This window comes from Giraffa tippelskirchi, chromosome 3 (genome assembly GCF_054371585.1).
Source record: "Giraffa tippelskirchi isolate mGirTip1 chromosome 3, T2T-mGirTip1v1.2.pri, whole genome shotgun sequence".
Classification (NCBI taxonomy): domain Eukaryota; kingdom Metazoa; phylum Chordata; class Mammalia; order Artiodactyla; family Giraffidae; genus Giraffa; species Giraffa tippelskirchi.
The window spans coordinates 15,935,742-15,950,168 of record NC_137277.1 but is presented as its reverse complement, the minus strand read 5'-3'; the positions used below and the strand labels follow the sequence as shown (position 1 = coordinate 15,950,168).

General features: G+C 42.4%; 2 protein-coding genes across 9 annotated transcripts in view; one reads left to right on the top strand and one right to left on the bottom strand.

Annotated features, from left to right (window-relative positions):
* Positions 1 to 3,058, top strand: part of BPTF (bromodomain PHD finger transcription factor) — a 133,204-nt gene extending 130,146 nt beyond the window's left edge. For 5 of the 8 annotated variants that reach the window (XM_081576850.1, XM_081576848.1, XM_081576849.1 and 2 more), the window contains one exon: positions 2,142 to 3,058. In XM_081576850.1, coding sequence (XP_081432976.1) covers positions 2,142 to 2,178 — 37 coding nt within the window. In that variant the 3' untranslated portion in view covers positions 2,179 to 3,058. Of the gene's footprint in view, positions 1 to 2,022 lie in introns of all 8 variants that reach the window. The other 3 variants (XM_081576845.1, XM_081576844.1, XM_081576843.1) reach the window with 1 other exon arrangement.
* Positions 3,059 to 7,241: 4,183 nt separating this feature from the next.
* C3H17orf58 (chromosome 3 C17orf58 homolog) lies at positions 7,242 to 12,493 on the bottom strand. The gene is made up of 4 exons (XM_081576851.1): positions 12,167 to 12,493; positions 9,325 to 9,855; positions 8,882 to 9,073; positions 7,242 to 8,223 (listed from the first exon to the last, which is right to left on the bottom strand). Exons 1-4 carry the CDS (start codon positions 12,240 to 12,242, stop codon positions 8,033 to 8,035), a joined length of 990 nt encoding a protein of 329 aa, XP_081432977.1. The 5' UTR covers positions 12,243 to 12,493; the 3' UTR covers positions 7,242 to 8,032.
* Between the last annotated feature and the right edge of the window lie 1,934 nt (positions 12,494 to 14,427).

Sequence of the window (14,427 nt, the reverse complement as noted above, 5' to 3'; positions counted from 1 at the left end):
AATGCTAGAGAGTAATGGAAGAATATAATCGAAAAGTCTGAGGAAAAATGAAATCTGTGTCCAGCCAAACAGTCACGTAGAGGCGGAATAAGTATGTTTTCAGATCATATAAGGACTCAGAAAGAGCTTCTTGCCCTTGCATCCTTTCTTAGCAAGTTATTTTAAGATGTGCATTAACAAAAAAAGAAGCAAATCAAAAAACAGAAGACCTTGGATTTCAAGAAAGCTAAGAGAATGACTCTTACTCAGAGTGACATTTGTACAGCAGGCCCATGCAGCTGGCACTGCAGATTGAAGCAGGAGAAGGGAGCACTCCCAGGAGGGATGTGTCTGGAGGGAAAAAATGATTCATACGTTAGATAACTTAAGAATGTAAGAGGGGGGAATGAAAGGCAATCAGAAACTCCATGAAAGGAAAAAAGTTGTATAGGTTACTAAGAATGCCCTCTTAGGGAAAGAGTAGGTGCTACAGAGAAAAATATTTATATAGTCACTATAATGTAAATGGCACATTGATTTTCAACTTTCATCATCAGTCTGCAGACAAAGCGTGGAAAGATTTAAATTACAGAGAAATAAAATTTGTACTCAAGAAGGGAGAAGGGAAAATGGTTACACAAGCCCAGTTCTCATTTGCCATAACAATTTAAACAATACAAAGTTGATAAAGTAAGAAATACCAGTATAAGAAATCTCTCTCCCCAAGAGCTGAAAGTTCTAAGGAATTCTTCTCAGGCAGCCTGGACTTCAGGTTGAAATGTACTGTAAGCCCTCTGTGCTTTGTGTTTCCTACCTTATGTAGTTTATACTCCAACTGAATTTCTGAAACTGCTTTTTTTTTTAATTGAAAAGGCTTTAGTTTAGCCTTTGGTGGAAGCTGGGGGATTTGATTCCCAGCCGAATAGGGGTGGCAGCAGCTGCTGATGAGGTGTGCCTGCTGCAAAAGTAGAGAATTGGGGGAAGGAGAAGAGACCCAAAGGCTGGGTCTTCACAGTGAAGGGGCCACTCAGGAGAGCTTGCCCCCTGAGTACTTCCTATAGTTATTTAATTATATTCTAGCTTACATGATTTTTATTGAAGAACACAGAAGCCAACTGAGGACTTTGCCCAAGTCTTGATTATGTTAAAAAAAAATGTGAAGCGATATTAGGGAACTTTTGTTAAGTTTAGGGCAGAATGAAACATATATGCAGCCGGTCTTTGAAATTTTATTTATTTATGGATTTCCAGTGTTTCCTTTGCCATATTTTCCCCAATTTTTAATTTGCAATCTCCAGCATTATTTTCATAACTGTTCTTTGTTACAATTCATCATTTTTATCATCCATGTTCTTTCTTTTCTTACAGATTGTGATATCTTTAGTCTGAATTTTTAACTGGAATCAGAACTGGATGTTGGGGTCACTCTTTCTTTTATTGTACTACGTGATTACCTAATTCAAAATTGCCCCCCAGAGTTCAGATTCGTTAATATAATTGTTTAATGTTTAAAAAAAAAAGATGTATAGTAGTAAACAGTTTATTCTAGCAGCCATGTTGAACAATGTATTTAATAATTGTAAACTCCTGGAAGACTGTATTTATATACACTATTTCAATAGTACATACTTGATAACTGTATAGTAATTTGGTTTACTAACGAAAGTTGTTAATAAAACTGTGAAACTAGAAAGGAGACTTTCTGAACTTTAATAGAAAAAACTGTGATTTTAATACTGTTATTTCTCTCCTTTTAGTATTATTTTCCTTCGTACTTCCCAACTCAGTGTAAATAAGCAAACACACACATAGGTATACACATCTTTTACCACAATGGTAATGCTTTTGTAAATGTTTCTATTTGTCCCTTTGGCTAAAAATGTTGTATTGGACAAATGTGTATATATATATATATATAATATATATTCCTTTTTTAAAAATATTGGCTTTTTCCAGTGAATTATCATGTTTAGTGTACCATGAAAATTTTTAATATTATAGGTTAAAAATTTCTTACTTGTTTTCATATATTTGCTTGCCAAGGGTGAACGAAAGAACATGGCTGCTTTCCCCCGACAGACTGACCTCGGCATCCACATAAAGCATCATTGTTTTAAAAAATGAAGGGTGCTTAATTGTTCCCTTTTTTCTGTATTCTGTAGGTCTCATAACAACAAACTGCAGTCTACAGCTTCTTAAAGTTCAGCGTGTTAACCTAACATAAAACACAGCAAGAATCTGGTTGTCTGAACTATTTTAAAATTAAGGAGCCAGATGTTTTTAGTCAGGTTATCCTGACAAGACTTGACCTAAACTTCGTTTTTATTGGTCATAACAGTCCAATTATATTCTTGGCCAATTTTGTCCAACGGACAAGGGAAAAGCAAAGTCAACGACACCATTATCTTGTCAAGATCAAATGGTTTTACTATTGTGGCAGAAGCGGGAAAACTTTATTGAAAAAAAAGAAAGCAAGAAAAAAAAAAAAAGATAATATGGGGTCAAGTGTAACTCCATGGAAATGCCACGTCTGCTCTTCAGTGAAGAAGCTGGTTTAGAGTCTCACAGAAAACTTTCAACTGTATTTATTTATTGTTGCAAAAAAGACGCTTTTTTATTGCTGCCCTCATTTGTCAGCTAATTATTTTTTCTTATAAAATCCAGCCCCGGTTACATGTAATCCATTCTGTATCTTATCATGATTCCTGTAGGTAAAAGTACAAGACGACCTCTAGATGTCTTTTCTTTCTATGAAAGGAGCTGCTATGTACACATGTGCACACACACACACACACACACAACTGGGAATCAACAGTGAGTTTATTGTTCATAGTAGATAAAAATTAAGCTTGCATAAAGGTTGGGCTAAGTGGTCCTGGACTACAGACTCTGTTGCCTTGAATATAACAGAACAATTTGTCATTTACTCTGCACCAGGCTAAAATGAGTAAAATCTATTTGAAGGTATCTTGTTTGTAAACATTTGTCAGATTCTAATTTTTTTTCTTTTTGTATTAAAATTCAACTATGGATGTATATGAAACAAAATAAATGGAGATCATTTTTCTCCCACAGATGGTGTCTTTGAATGTGCGCTAATGATTCTCCGTAAGCCTTTGAGGGGAAAGGGAGGGCTGCAAGGTAGAAAAATAAAAAGGCAGAAGGATCTGATTGTACCTGGATTTCTCCAGGGCAGTAGTGCTCCTAAATTTTACAATTCCCAGCCCAATGTCATCATGTCAAAGAAAAATATTCAGTGGTGCTAATCCTGTTGCATCAATTGATCAGACTGATTAAAAAAAAAAGATAATGTGACAAAATACACGTTGCCTTCATCTGTACGTTTTATGATACCAGGCAGATTACCCTTTACAGACTGCTACTTATATTTTATGAAGGGCATTTTTTTTTAATGACTTCATCCTTTCTGTATTTGTTGGTTGGTTGAGTTGTTTGGGGTTTTTTCCCACATAAGAAAAAGTAGTGTAAGCAGTAGGGGGGAAATGGAAACCTCAGAGGAAGGTGTAGTTTGCATGTTTTTCCTTTCAGTGTTTTAATCTTACACGTCGTATTTCTACATTGTCATAATCACTTCTATGAGATCTGCCATAGTTGGTTTATGCAGCTTTGCAAAAATTTTACTAGATTTTGCACTAATTCATATTAGCTTTGTCCTACCAGGTTCTGGAATTTTATCTAATTGTTGTTTTTTAAGTTTCCTGTGTTTAATATCACCCTGCTATGCAAAACCTTCCCAGACCTTAGTTTCTTAAAAGAAAGATGTTACTACAGTTCCCAATTACTTCTTATTACAGGCTCAGGTGTACAAGTTATTCTGGGTTAATTTTATCTAATGAAGCCCATTCCTTTTTGTACATAAAAATGTCACTTATACTTACAAACTAAAGAGACTAAGTGTTCAACATTGAAAACATGGAAACAAAGTTTTTGCTTAAAATATTAACATGGAAGTAGTCAAACATAGGTTATTTTGTCCTTTTGCTTTTAAAAAAAAATGTTACATATTGTATGCACTGTGCTGATGCAAGAATCCTACATTTTAATGAATTATGAAATTATTTTGCATCTCATCACGTCACAGTATTTCTGTACTATTTATTCATATATATAGATATATATGGGCTTAATCACTTAAAACTTTGCGGCAAGAACTTTCCTATCTGTAGGCAATAGATTGCTATGTTTTTAACAGATTGTGGCAAATTTAAACAGCAATTCTTTTTGTACGTAATAGGACATTTCATCCTAGAAAAATAAAGTAATGTTTTTGACGTTGGATTTGGTGCAGTTTCTAATGAAACAGTGGTTGGTTGGTTGATTAATATATTTTCTGTAGATGTTGACATTGCCAGATTGTACCAAAATGGTAACTTTTGTGGGAATCCTTGGACCAGGAAGATGTTAATTTCATAAGTGTATTTAATAGTATAAAGCCTCTTGTGATTTCTATCACCATATAAATACATAGACATTTTATAGTTTTGTCAACTACAGAGCTTTAGTCTTTGAAAAGTAATTTTTGGGAAAACACACCTTCTTATATACACATAATGAGTTTCAAAAGCTGCTTTTCTATGAGTATTTGATAAGCTTCTGCTACTCGATAAAGTATACATAATACAACTATTTTGCTTTCAATAATCCAAGTACTAGAATGCACAGTTGTTATACTGTTAGGGTTTTTCTACCCAGCCTTTGGACTTGTGTGTGTGTATATATATATAGATATATGTTTACTTTGATCAACAGATTTCCTTGGCTAGAAGTATTTTCAGTGCTTGTTATATTTCATCTGCCAAGTTCACAATCCTTGAAACCATTTCATAAAAAGTATTTTCATAATATTGGTAAGGTTTTTTTCCTCCTACCCAAACTCGGCAGGATTTGTATTTTAGTTAATGTCCTGCGGTAGTTCAAAAAAAAAAGTGAACTTTCATAGATATTTTCTAAAGTAAAACAGTTACTTTTTTATATTTCAAGTGGCCTGGAGTGTTACTAAAGAGATGCTGAGATTTGCTGTTGTTTGTAATCTACCTTCCTGCAATCTGCAAATAAAAAGTTCTTTCCCTGTTTCTGTTCATTTGTTAGGCAAACTCCCTACATCTTTGTGTTTCTGATACTACAGAGCCAATGTGGTGACCTCTTAAATCTACACACGTAGCCTCATGACTGAGGCCATTACCCATAAGTGTCAGATTTCATCCTTAAAATGAAAATGGTGGCCTCTCAGGAACAAAGTAATGTCTTACAAGTACTTGGGGAAAGGTTTTTAGTGAATTGAAATACAAGGTACTTCTGGATACTTGGAATAAGATACGACAGAAGACATTTCTTAGAAGATCACACCCCACTGGATCCAATTCGGACCAGATTCAACTAAAGAAATAAGTGCTATGCTTTTAAAATGATAAAGTCCATCTGAAGTTGAAGTTACCTGTTGTAGATAGGGGGTCAGTTTTTGGTAGTGGTGGTTGAGTTGCTAAGTCATGTCCACCTCTTTGCAACCCCATGGACCCCATGCCTGCCCAGGCTACTCTGTCCATGGGATATCTTAGGCAAGAATCCTAGGAGGGGTTGCCATTTCCTTCTCCAGGGAATCTTCCCAACCCAGGGATTGAACCCACGTCTGCTTGGCAGGTGGATTCTTTACCACTGAGCCACCTGGGAAGGGCCAGGTCAGTTTCTAGGTGTTTGCAAATACCTGTGTTTGATGAAACTTAAAAATTATTTTAAGAAAAACATAAACAGTGCCAAGTGATGTCTTGAAGAGTTAAAAGCTAGTAACATAGGTATATGTTTTATGGACCTTTCCCTATCAAAAGAAAAACTTTTTTTCTGCTTGAGCTCCAACAGCTTAATCAAAGGATGAATGTACTGAGTTCCTCTTGAAGGCAAGAGAGTATTGTGCCCAAGATCCTTTAGTCTCTGAAGCACAAACCCATGTACTAAGAAAAATCTTTATCAACAGGACAGAAGGATTCGGAACTACAGTAAATTTGCAAGTTAAAATTTTCCATAAAATTCAAAGATTGTGTCCAAAGTACTGACTAATACTGAGATTCTTTGTAAACTTTTTTGCCTAACCTGGAATTACCAGTCTGTTCTTCATTGCCTCCCATCCGATACATCCCCACACATACCACTTTTCGACCTCACCTGAGCCTCACTCGTCTTTCATTGCAAACTTGGTCTTGAATGATGGCCTTAGTTTTAACAAGGCAGTTTCTAAAAAGTTGACATGCTTGTGTTTGCCACATTAACCATGTGACCTCTAAGTGACTTGTGATTTCAAAACTTCTCAGAAACTATTATCTAATCAAACCCTAACCCTCAGTCTTACATAAAAGTGATTTCTCCCCCTCTCTTTTAAACCAGAGCTATTTATAACACTTCCCTTTATACTCTAACATCTGACCATCCAACTCATCATTTATTTGGTCACATTGTAATCTTGCCCACCATGTTACTCAGGATCACCACTTAGCTATTTGACATTTACAAGCTTAGCTTTGGTTTTTGTGACCAGTGCTACTTCTTAGTTAATTTCTGTCCTAAAGAAAACTAATCCAGAAGCTCTTCACTGCATACTCTATAATTTGTCAATGGTTCATTTAATAATGCAGTGGATTCCCAAGAGGCAATTCTAGGATAATTTTTAATAAGCTGGGGCAAAACTCATTCTCAGCAAACTCTCTAAAAATCCTTCAGTTAATGCTTTACCATAGAACAGTCAGAGCCTCTCAACTTTTTGCATCCTTTGGGACAAATAAGGTAACAGTATCTTATCACAGGCAGATATGTTTTAGGCTGTGAAGTCACTGTGCTGTCATGACATCCTGTGTGTATATGATGATGCTTTGAGGCCATTACAGACTGACACAGCTTGAACTCCAGTGCATCTCCTTTGAGACCAAATGTGCTGTTTTTCTCTTCAGTGCAGTTCTTTATTTTTCTTTAGGAAGTCATCTTCAACCAAGAATTATCAGTGTCTCTATTCACAGTGTTTCAAATTAACTAAAGCACAGCTTGGTCTTCTGGGGGAAAAAAAAAACACTATTAATGTCTTTGTGGGCTCAGATATAAAATCAATAATTTGGTTCGTGATTAAATATTTTTCAAGCTAGCTGGAAAACGTTTAAGATTCACATGCTCCAGGCTTTGGGGAGTGAGTTTGAGAAATGCTTTTTTCCCAAACCTTCTGGGGCTCAGTGAGGCTAAAAAAACCAGGTGCATCCAAGATCTGATTTCACAGCAAGATTTACTGCTTTACAAACACAAACATGATACTTGGTCTTAATAGAAAAATGACATCAGATACACCCAGAATATGTTTGGCATTGGGATAGCTGCCAATATGGCACAAAACAGGATTTTAGAACTAGGGAGGCGTGAAAATAAACTGTATCTTGTATTTTGGTACATCAGGAACACCTGTTTGCTTGAAATAAGACCTTCGGTACTCTTAAGTGGAAAACTTCAATACTTGTCTTAGGCTCCAACTTTAGTGTTTGATCTAAATGTGATCTAAATGACACTTCATACGTCTGACTAGTGCACTTACTGTTATGTACAGAATTTAAAATGTGATGGTTTTAGTTTAAAATCTGGTTTGATACATTATATAAACTACTTGGAATTGTATATTTAAGATCAAGCAAATGTTTTTGTGAACTATTTCTACTGAAGAATGTATTTAAATTAAAATAATTAAAAATAAACAACATGAAGCAGTGATCTGTTAACTGGACAGGTCAGTTAGCTGAGCTTGTGTTAAGAACTGGCACACCAGCTGAATAACCCCGCCATGGAGTTCAGAAGCATAACCATTTAAGAAGCCTTTTGTAAAAAAAAAGAAGAAGCAGCCTTTTGTAAATAAGACAGTGACTTCAAGATGAGAGTTGGGACTTTCAAATAGTTCCTAAAGGGGCTATGTGCCCTTTCTAAAGGAAAATCCCATTATATGATGATAAGGCCTTTCCTGTCTCATTGCAGAATTTAAGTTTCAGATCCAGAAATGCCCAGCTGGTCTGTTTCAGATGCACTGGGCGTGAATTGCCCCTTGCACTTGCCCATCCCTTTTTCGGTTAAATCTTTTCACGTAGCTGCTGCTGCTCCTGAGTAGTCCATCTCCTGGGCGAAGGCGCCCTCTCAGGACCTGAAGCAGAGCTGTAGGAAGCTGCCTTCTCTTATGGTAGATGTGGCCCATCACAATATACCTGCTGCCTGAAGGGAAAAAAAAAAAAGCCAAAATATAAAGGGATAGTTATCTTTCGAGTGCCATGTAACAATAAGAAAACCTAACACCTTTAAGACATGCCTATAGCTTGAATCTACCATCTTGCTGCACTTGCTGAATCTCAGACATTCAGACCTCAAACAGGTGGAAACAGCTGAGTGACCTTTACAAGCAACTCAGGCTGTTAATAGCCAACCCTAGGAAGAAAGGTTCTAATCACAACAGTACCAGCAGGATTTTACAGAGCACATTTCTAGAAAGACGTAGGAATGGGCATTACTCGCCCCCCGCCCCCGCAAAGACGACTATAAACTCAGTTTACTAACAGCCCCTTAGGCATCCCTTCTGGCAACTGTATTTGGTCATTCACTCCACTTGTCAACAAATAGTGACTTGCTTTGTGTCAATGCGCGCAGTTCCCATCCTTAACCAGAGGAGCCGGGAGGCGGTGTTCGCTGATGGAATTTAAATCACAGAGTGGCCGAAGTGATACTTGTCTTAATTTTATTCATTTTAGAATACCCTACCCCCCCCAAAAAAAAAATGGTACTGAGGTGACCGATAGGGACCGAGCTGTGGCATATACAAGTTACAATGTGGCATAAAGTGCATATTCAAAATGGTCCCTTCTGTCAGTTTCAATACCTGGCTTAAATTCTGGACATGGCTTATTGCAACTAGAGGAGTCTAGGGCTAGTATGTGGACTCGGAAGAAAAACCCGTCCGGAGTGATGTACAGGCGGTTCATCTTGTACAGCCCGTCTCGGTCCACCAGGAGAGTCACCAGCCGGATCCCTGTGCCGAGGACGTCTACATCATGCACGATTCCGTTCAATGCTGCTTTCAAAAAACAAAGAGTTTGGAGAAATGTATAGCGCTCACATCCTCTTTTCTCCCCCCAGTGCGTTTGTTAAAAATCACAAAATGGTCCACACGGCTCTGGGGCTTGCAAGACTGAGTGGGTGGGTTTTTCTAGGGTTTGGTTTAGGGGCTCCAGGGCACAGCCCGGCGCTCTCGGCTCGGAAAGGCTCGCCCTGCGGCCTGGGCTCGGTCGCCCGGGCCCGGGAGGAGCTGCGGGAGGGACTCACCGAACTCGCTGGCGCAGTAGGACTCGCGCTCGTCCAAGTCCGCCCTGCAGGCGCGCGCACAGGGCTCGGCGCCGGGCTCGGCGTCCTCCCCCTGCAGCGCGCCGAGGTGCGGCGCGGGCGCGGATTCCGGGGGCGGCGCGGCGGCGCGCGGCCGGTTGGGGTGGGCGGGGCCGGCGGGGATCTCGGCGGCGCGCGCGGATGGCCGCACGGCCGGGAGGCGCGGGGCCCGGGCGCGCGCCCGCCGCGGGGAATCCCCCAGCGCCGGCTGGCGGCGCGGTGACGCGCGGTTCTCGGCCTGCGCCAGGCGCGGGCTCGGCGGGCCGGCGGGTGCACGCGCGGCCTCCCGGAAGCCCGCCCGGTTCTCCGCGGGCGGCGGGGGCTTCCGGCGCCTCAGGTCTGACCAGGCACGGGGAGCGGCTTCGGCCGCGCGCGGCCGCCGCGGGGTCTCGGGGACCGGCTGCGCCCGGGGCCCAGGCATCTCCGCACTCGGGCTTCCGCCCGGGTCAGGCTTCCGGCTGTGGGGCGGCGAGGCTGTAGGGAGAGAAGAGGAGAGGCCGGGGAGGCCATTAGAGGAGGAGAGGCCGGAGAGGCTGAGAGGAGAGGGCAGGGGAGGGGGCTGGTTGAGAGGAGTGGAGGAAAGGGGAGATTGAGAGGGGAGGGGAGGGGAGGGGAGGGGGAAGGGGCGAGGCCGAGAAGAAGGGAGAGAGGCGAGAGGAGGGGAGGCCGGGGAGACTGAGGGAGGAGGAAAGGCCGGCAGAGATGAGGCTGCGGAGGGGAGGAGATGACGGGGGGTGGAGGAGAGAGGAGATGGGGGACAATGTTAACAGAGCCATACACCTGCAAGAAAGGACCTGGAAATGAAGCGAAGAGAACGGGAGGGGGGAGAGGAAGGCGCTCCCCGGGTTAGGAGAGGAAAGACGCCCCAGCTTCTGATGAGCACGGGTTTCCTAGGCCTCACAGGAAGACCGAGATGAGGGTCTCGCCCTGTGAGAAAGAAGACAACTAAGAACGTTTTTGTCACCACATGGGAAGATTTCATTTTGTTAAGGACCTTGTCTAAATCAATAGCTTTTAAAATTACAACAACCTATTTGTTCTAGGACTAAGCACAACTGACAGCTCTGGTTAAATAGCAAACTCTTCTTGCCCTTTCTTTAATATATATATAAACATCCGCCTTTCTGCTATGTACAGTTTGTTGAGAAAGTACGGAGAGCAAACCCCAGGGGGAAAGGTCTCATATTACAGGTTCTCCTAATTGTTTAAGCGCCCCTGACAACAGAACTATTTGGTTTTCCCATCCTTGTTTACACTGTCATCTTGGTCTCCGCAGAATCGAGCATTTGTGAGTGGATTTTTATCTGGCTTCTTGGACACCGCTTATTAGTAAACCACAGCTTAGAAAGATGTTTAAAGCGTGGCTGGGAGGCAGAAGCCCCTAGTTAACTATGAAAGCACACACATCCCCTACATGCACCCCTTCCCCCCCCCCCATCATTTCCGTGGTAGAGAAAAAGCTCCTAAATGGCATGGCATGAAAACAAATTTTTGAAATTAGTGATTTTTCCCCAGCTCTGCAGGCAGGTTGGTGAGCAAACTTCAGCCAGCTTAGAAGCTGGGCAACTTTCCATGCCCAGTTACACAATATCACCTCCCCCTTTTGCCTGGGTCCCAGTGCCCTCCAGACGGGCACGAGCCCGTCTTTATTTTTTCTATTGTTTTAACGGCTGGTTTTCAGTATTTCTCTCCTCTGGCATCGAAATGCTTGGTCTGCCCCTTTGCAGTTCTTGCAACACTTCATTTAAAGTGATGTATCTTGCCAAATTGACAATCTTCATTTAAAGTGATTTATCTTGCCAAATTGACAATCTCCTTTAAAATCAGCTTTCAGCCAGCAATAATCGCTGGTTATAGTTCATGTTTTTGTAGAGAGGTTGATTCTGACTCATTATGTTCAACGTTGCCCATGCACAGCTGAATAAAGTTCTGGTGGATATCCAATTCCTGACTGTCAACTGTTGACCTCACAACTGCTTCCCCATTGATATCACCATCTGTTGTCATGGGAAAGATTGTCTGATATTTGGGTTAAATGCCACTGAAGTCATTCAATTTCCATGTGGAAAAATAACCCAAAGTAAATTTCCCTGCGAGGTGCGGAAGCTATTTTTCCTGGAGATAGTGAGTCGAACAGAACATCTAAATAAAAGCCAAACAAAAACACCTCTCCGCAGAGAACCTCTTGTTTCTTCATTCTCTCAGTAATTTCCATCTCATGCATGAAACTGTGTGTATATGTTTTGTGTGTTTTAAAGACTCAGGTGTCCCAAGGCAATTGGTTGGGGCTGCAGGCAGAGGGAAGAGAGGTCTGATTTCGGCTCCCTCCGCCCCCAGCCGCGGCGGGGAGCACCCAGCGCCTGAGATCGCCGGCGGGACGCGGACCCGGGCGCAGGGCGGACCCCGAGCTCCTGGGGCGCCCGCCGCCCGCCGCGTCCCGCGAGCCCAGCCCGCAAGGCTTCCGAAAGGCGCGCCACGGCCCCTTTTGACACTTTCCCTCCTCTGTGATGGAGCAACTACTTAACATGCAAAGTTTTCTCCAGCCTGCCAGGCTCGCTCGAGATCGTTTCAGTAGCTGAACAACTGGCTTCATTCCGAAAACGCTGCCAAGACACACACAATCTTGGGGACACATTTTGCTCCTTTCAAACACGAACACGGACCTGGAGTCTCCTCTCTGGTCAGCCCTGACCCCTTTCTCGTCCCTCCCTTCCTCGCGCCCTCTCCGCACCTCGCCCCCGGATTCCAGCCCCTCTCCCAGGGCTCAGCGTTTTATCGATCTTACCTTTTCTCTCCGCCACTGGGGCTTCGGGAGAAGATCCAACGATCAAACAGAGGAGCCAGAAAGCTCTAGCTGTCATGTTTGTAGACACGGTTCCCAGGCTCTAAAACTGAGCCTGGGCTTTTGCTCTTTCTCTCCCCCCACCCCTTCTCCACACCCCCACCCCCGTTCATGCTAATGAGGGGCAGCCTTTGGGGAAACGCGAATCACTCACTGAACAGACCATTGGAACAAAACCGAGCTGCAAGGATTTCTCCCACCTCCTAAGGGGGAAGAGCACGTGGCCTCTCAAAGTTGTCCCTGGGAACGTCTGTCCTGCGATCTGCGGGCAATGAGAACATCAAATCCGACACTTTAAACCCGTGTGGGCTTGCGGGCTGGAACTGGGCGGAGGAGCGTGTGGGGTGGCAAGTGGAGAGATGGGTGTTGAGGGGCCGAGGGACTGGGTGTGGGAGAATGAGTGATAAGGAGAATTTTCTAGATTAAGCCAACAATAAATAGGCAAATTAGAGCCTAAGACAGTTTGGGCTTGTGGAAGGGAGGAGATTCCAGATGACAGAAAATTCATCCCAGAATGTGTCATGGATTCTGAGATGAACTAAGTCACTACATCCTGGGTTTGATTACACTTATATATGTAATATTTATATTCTAGAATCAGAAAGGCCCAAACACCCTCATAAAATATTAATAGCCTTTCTTCTCTCTCTCTCTCTCCTCCTTCCCCTAATTGAAATTGGTGTCTAGTTGGCTAGATTCATCAAGTCTTTTAGCCACCAGGTGCTAGAGGATGGTGGTGGTGGTGTAGTCACTAAGTCATACCTGACTCTTGCAACCCCATGGACTAAATAGACCACCAGGCTCCTGTGTCCATGGGATTTCCCAGGCAAGAATACTGGAATGGATTGCCGTTTCCTTCTCCAGGGTGTGTTCCCAACCCGGGGATGAACCTGCATCTCGAATCCATGTCTCCTGCATTGCAGGTGGATTCTTTACCTCTCAGCCACCAGGGACCATGAAAAATCCTCCCTAGCTCTCTGATGATGGCTCACTTCCTCAAGAAAGGTGGGTTTTGTGTCTTTTTCTTTCTAAGAAAACCTCATTCACTACTTGGGTCTGAATTTTTTTTTTTTTAATATTTATTTAGCTACACTGAATCATAGTTGCAGCATACAGGATCTTTTGATCTTCGTTGTGACGATTTCTCTTTTAGTTGAGGCATGTGGGATCTAGTTCCCCAACCAGGGATGGAACCTGAGCCCCCTGTATTGGAAGCTCGGAGTCCTAGCCATTGGACCACCAGGGAAGTCCCATTGGGTCTGAATTCTTGAATGTCTCTGTAAATTCATCCTGAGCTAAGAACCCTATTCCTCAGATTGAACTGAAACAGCATTCACCAAAGAGGGAAGTAAGCTCACCGTAGTAAACCCACAACTTTCCTGATGTGTATCTCATTTCAACAGATTCACATCCAAGAGGAAGGGGAAGTGCATTGAGATGAAGGCATTTTTATCTGAAGCACATGAGCCAACAGTGAGATGCAGCTGCTTAAAAAGTTTTGCTGCATTAATATGTCTCAAAAATAATAGTGCTAATGAATCTGTCAGATTCACTGGTGCAGGGCAGGGTGGAAATCATGTTTTCAAGAAAGACACTGGACAGCTAGAAGGAAAACAGTAGAGTGCTAAGAGGGCTGGACTCCATCATGGTCAAGTTCTTTGGGAAGAACTGAGGATAGGCAGGGTAGGCACACAAAAACATTTGTTATATTTTGGGAAAGAACTAGTAGGTAGAAGTTATGAAGTGACAGGTTTAATTTCGGTTTAAGAAAGGATATTCTAACAACTTAGATCTCCAAAAAAGGGCTGCTTTGGAGGGTTGTACCAATGAGGTCCTGGCCACCGGGAATGTCCAAAGAGAACATGATTCAGGGATACTGTAGAACAGGTTCCTAGATTAGGTGTGTGTGGATTGAGGGGGAGAGGAGATAAATGAGCTGTAGGAAGGAGTTGGCTGTCTGGTCACAGGCTGACAATATGTTGGAGGGGTCACTATATCTGCAGTCTGGTCCTCAAATTTCCTCAGTTTGAAACTCACTTTTGTCAATAGATCAGATTTGTGGAACCAACTCATGTTAACCAAACTCATAAAAAGCAGATGTATAAACCAGAATATCACTTATTATTTTGTAATAGGGAAGATATAGCAAAGGTGAGTCAGAGGTCTAATTATTAATCAGAAGGTTCCCTGTTGAGAACTAAATC